General features: G+C 48.0%; 1 protein-coding gene across 1 annotated transcript in view; it reads right to left on the bottom strand.

Moving 5' to 3' along the window:
* FAM45A (family with sequence similarity 45 member A) overlaps positions 1–111 on the bottom strand; it is a 19,321-nt gene extending 19,210 nt beyond the window's left edge. Inside the window, exon 1 of the mRNA XM_015572469.1 lies at positions 90–111. Coding sequence (XP_015427955.1) covers positions 90–111 — 22 coding nt within the window. The remainder of the gene's footprint in view (positions 1–89) is intronic.
* Between the last annotated feature and the right edge of the window lie 1,380 nt (positions 112–1,491).

The raw sequence follows: 1,491 nt of genomic DNA, 5'->3' as shown, positions 1-1,491 counted from the left end.
CCGAAGGGGGCGGGGGGAGGAGCCACCCCAGGCCCAGGCGGAGGCGGAACTGGGGTGCGGGCCTGGGGGCAGGGCGCCTGCGTGCTCACCGATCAGCCCGACTCCGAGCATTCTCCGCCCCTCCCCAGACCCCGCCCCATCCCCGGAGGCCGCGTCCCCGCCCCACTCGTCCGGACTTCCTCCCAGCGCCTTCATTCACCTTCAGCCCTCGGTTCTTCACACTCAGAAGCCTCGCTCAGGCTCCGCAGCTTCCCACCGTTTATCTAATGCAGATTTCCCCTGCCTTCTCCTCAACCCACTTCCCTCGGGCTTTCCTCATTCTACCTCTGCACTCCGCTAAAAGGAGGAGTCCCGCCCTGGCTGGTTGCTCAGTGGTTAGAGCGTCGGCCTGCGGACTGAGGGACCACAGGTTCCATTCCAGTCAAGGGCACATGCCTGGGTTACTGGCTCAATCCCCAGTAGGGGGCGTGCAGGAGGCAGCCTAATAATGATTCTCATCATGGATGTTTCTATCTCTCCCTCTCCCTTCCTTTCTGAAATCAATTTAAAAAAAATTTTTTTAAGAGGAATCCTGAAGATGGACGAAGGGTCTCCATTCATTCATTCAGCCATCCATCCCAAAACAAAAAAAATAATTGAGAACTTAAAATGGCTTTGGAAATATAGTGTTGACAAGATAGAGCATTCCAGTGGGGAGAAATGGACAATTACCAGTAAAGTACTACTAAAACAGCCCAGAGTCATAAACCCATTGCAATAAAATAATAGTTCAGTGTGTTAGAGTGGCTAGAGATGTATTGCTTTAAAATGGCGTCAAGGAAGGCTTCTCTGAAGAACCACTATTTGAACCGAAATCTGAATGATGGGAAGGAGCCAGACAGTTTGAGTGGCTCAAGGATCCTTCCTTTCGAATCCTCTGCACCTCCATCCCCAAATCACACAAAACGGATTACGGAGGGTCCTTGGTGTCTGCAGGAATACTAAGAAAAGCAAGTAGTTACTGCTCAACTTAATAGTTATTATAAATGTAGCTTCAGCATTTCCCTTTTATTATTTTTTAAATATATTTTTATTGATTTCGGAGAGGAAGGGAGAGGGAGAGAAAGAAACACCAATGAGAGAGAATCATTGATTGGTTGCCTCCCGCGTGCCCCACACTGGGGAGCAAGCCTGCAGAATTGAACCCGGGACCCTCGAGTGCACAGGCCGAACACTGAGCCAAACCAGCTAGGGCTTCCCTTTTCTTCCCTCATCTCCTTCCCCTCCCTACTCCATGCAAGGAACCGAATTTGGTGTTTGTCATTTTACTAAATGTTTTCAACCTTTGATATATGTGTATTTCACTCAATGAACTACTATACTCCTTTAAAAATTTTATACCAGTGCAACAAATAGCTAACATTTTGAGTAGCAGGCACTGTTCTAAGTGTTTTACTTGTATTACTTCCTTAAATCCTCACTATACCCCTATTTATAAATCCTATGATGACC

This window comes from Myotis davidii, unplaced genomic scaffold (assembly GCF_000327345.1).
Source record: "Myotis davidii unplaced genomic scaffold, ASM32734v1 scaffold72, whole genome shotgun sequence".
In the NCBI taxonomy this organism is placed as follows: Eukaryota; Metazoa; Chordata; class Mammalia; order Chiroptera; family Vespertilionidae; genus Myotis; species Myotis davidii.
Note: the sequence above shows the minus strand (reverse complement) of the source record. Positions and strands in the feature narration are given on the sequence as shown.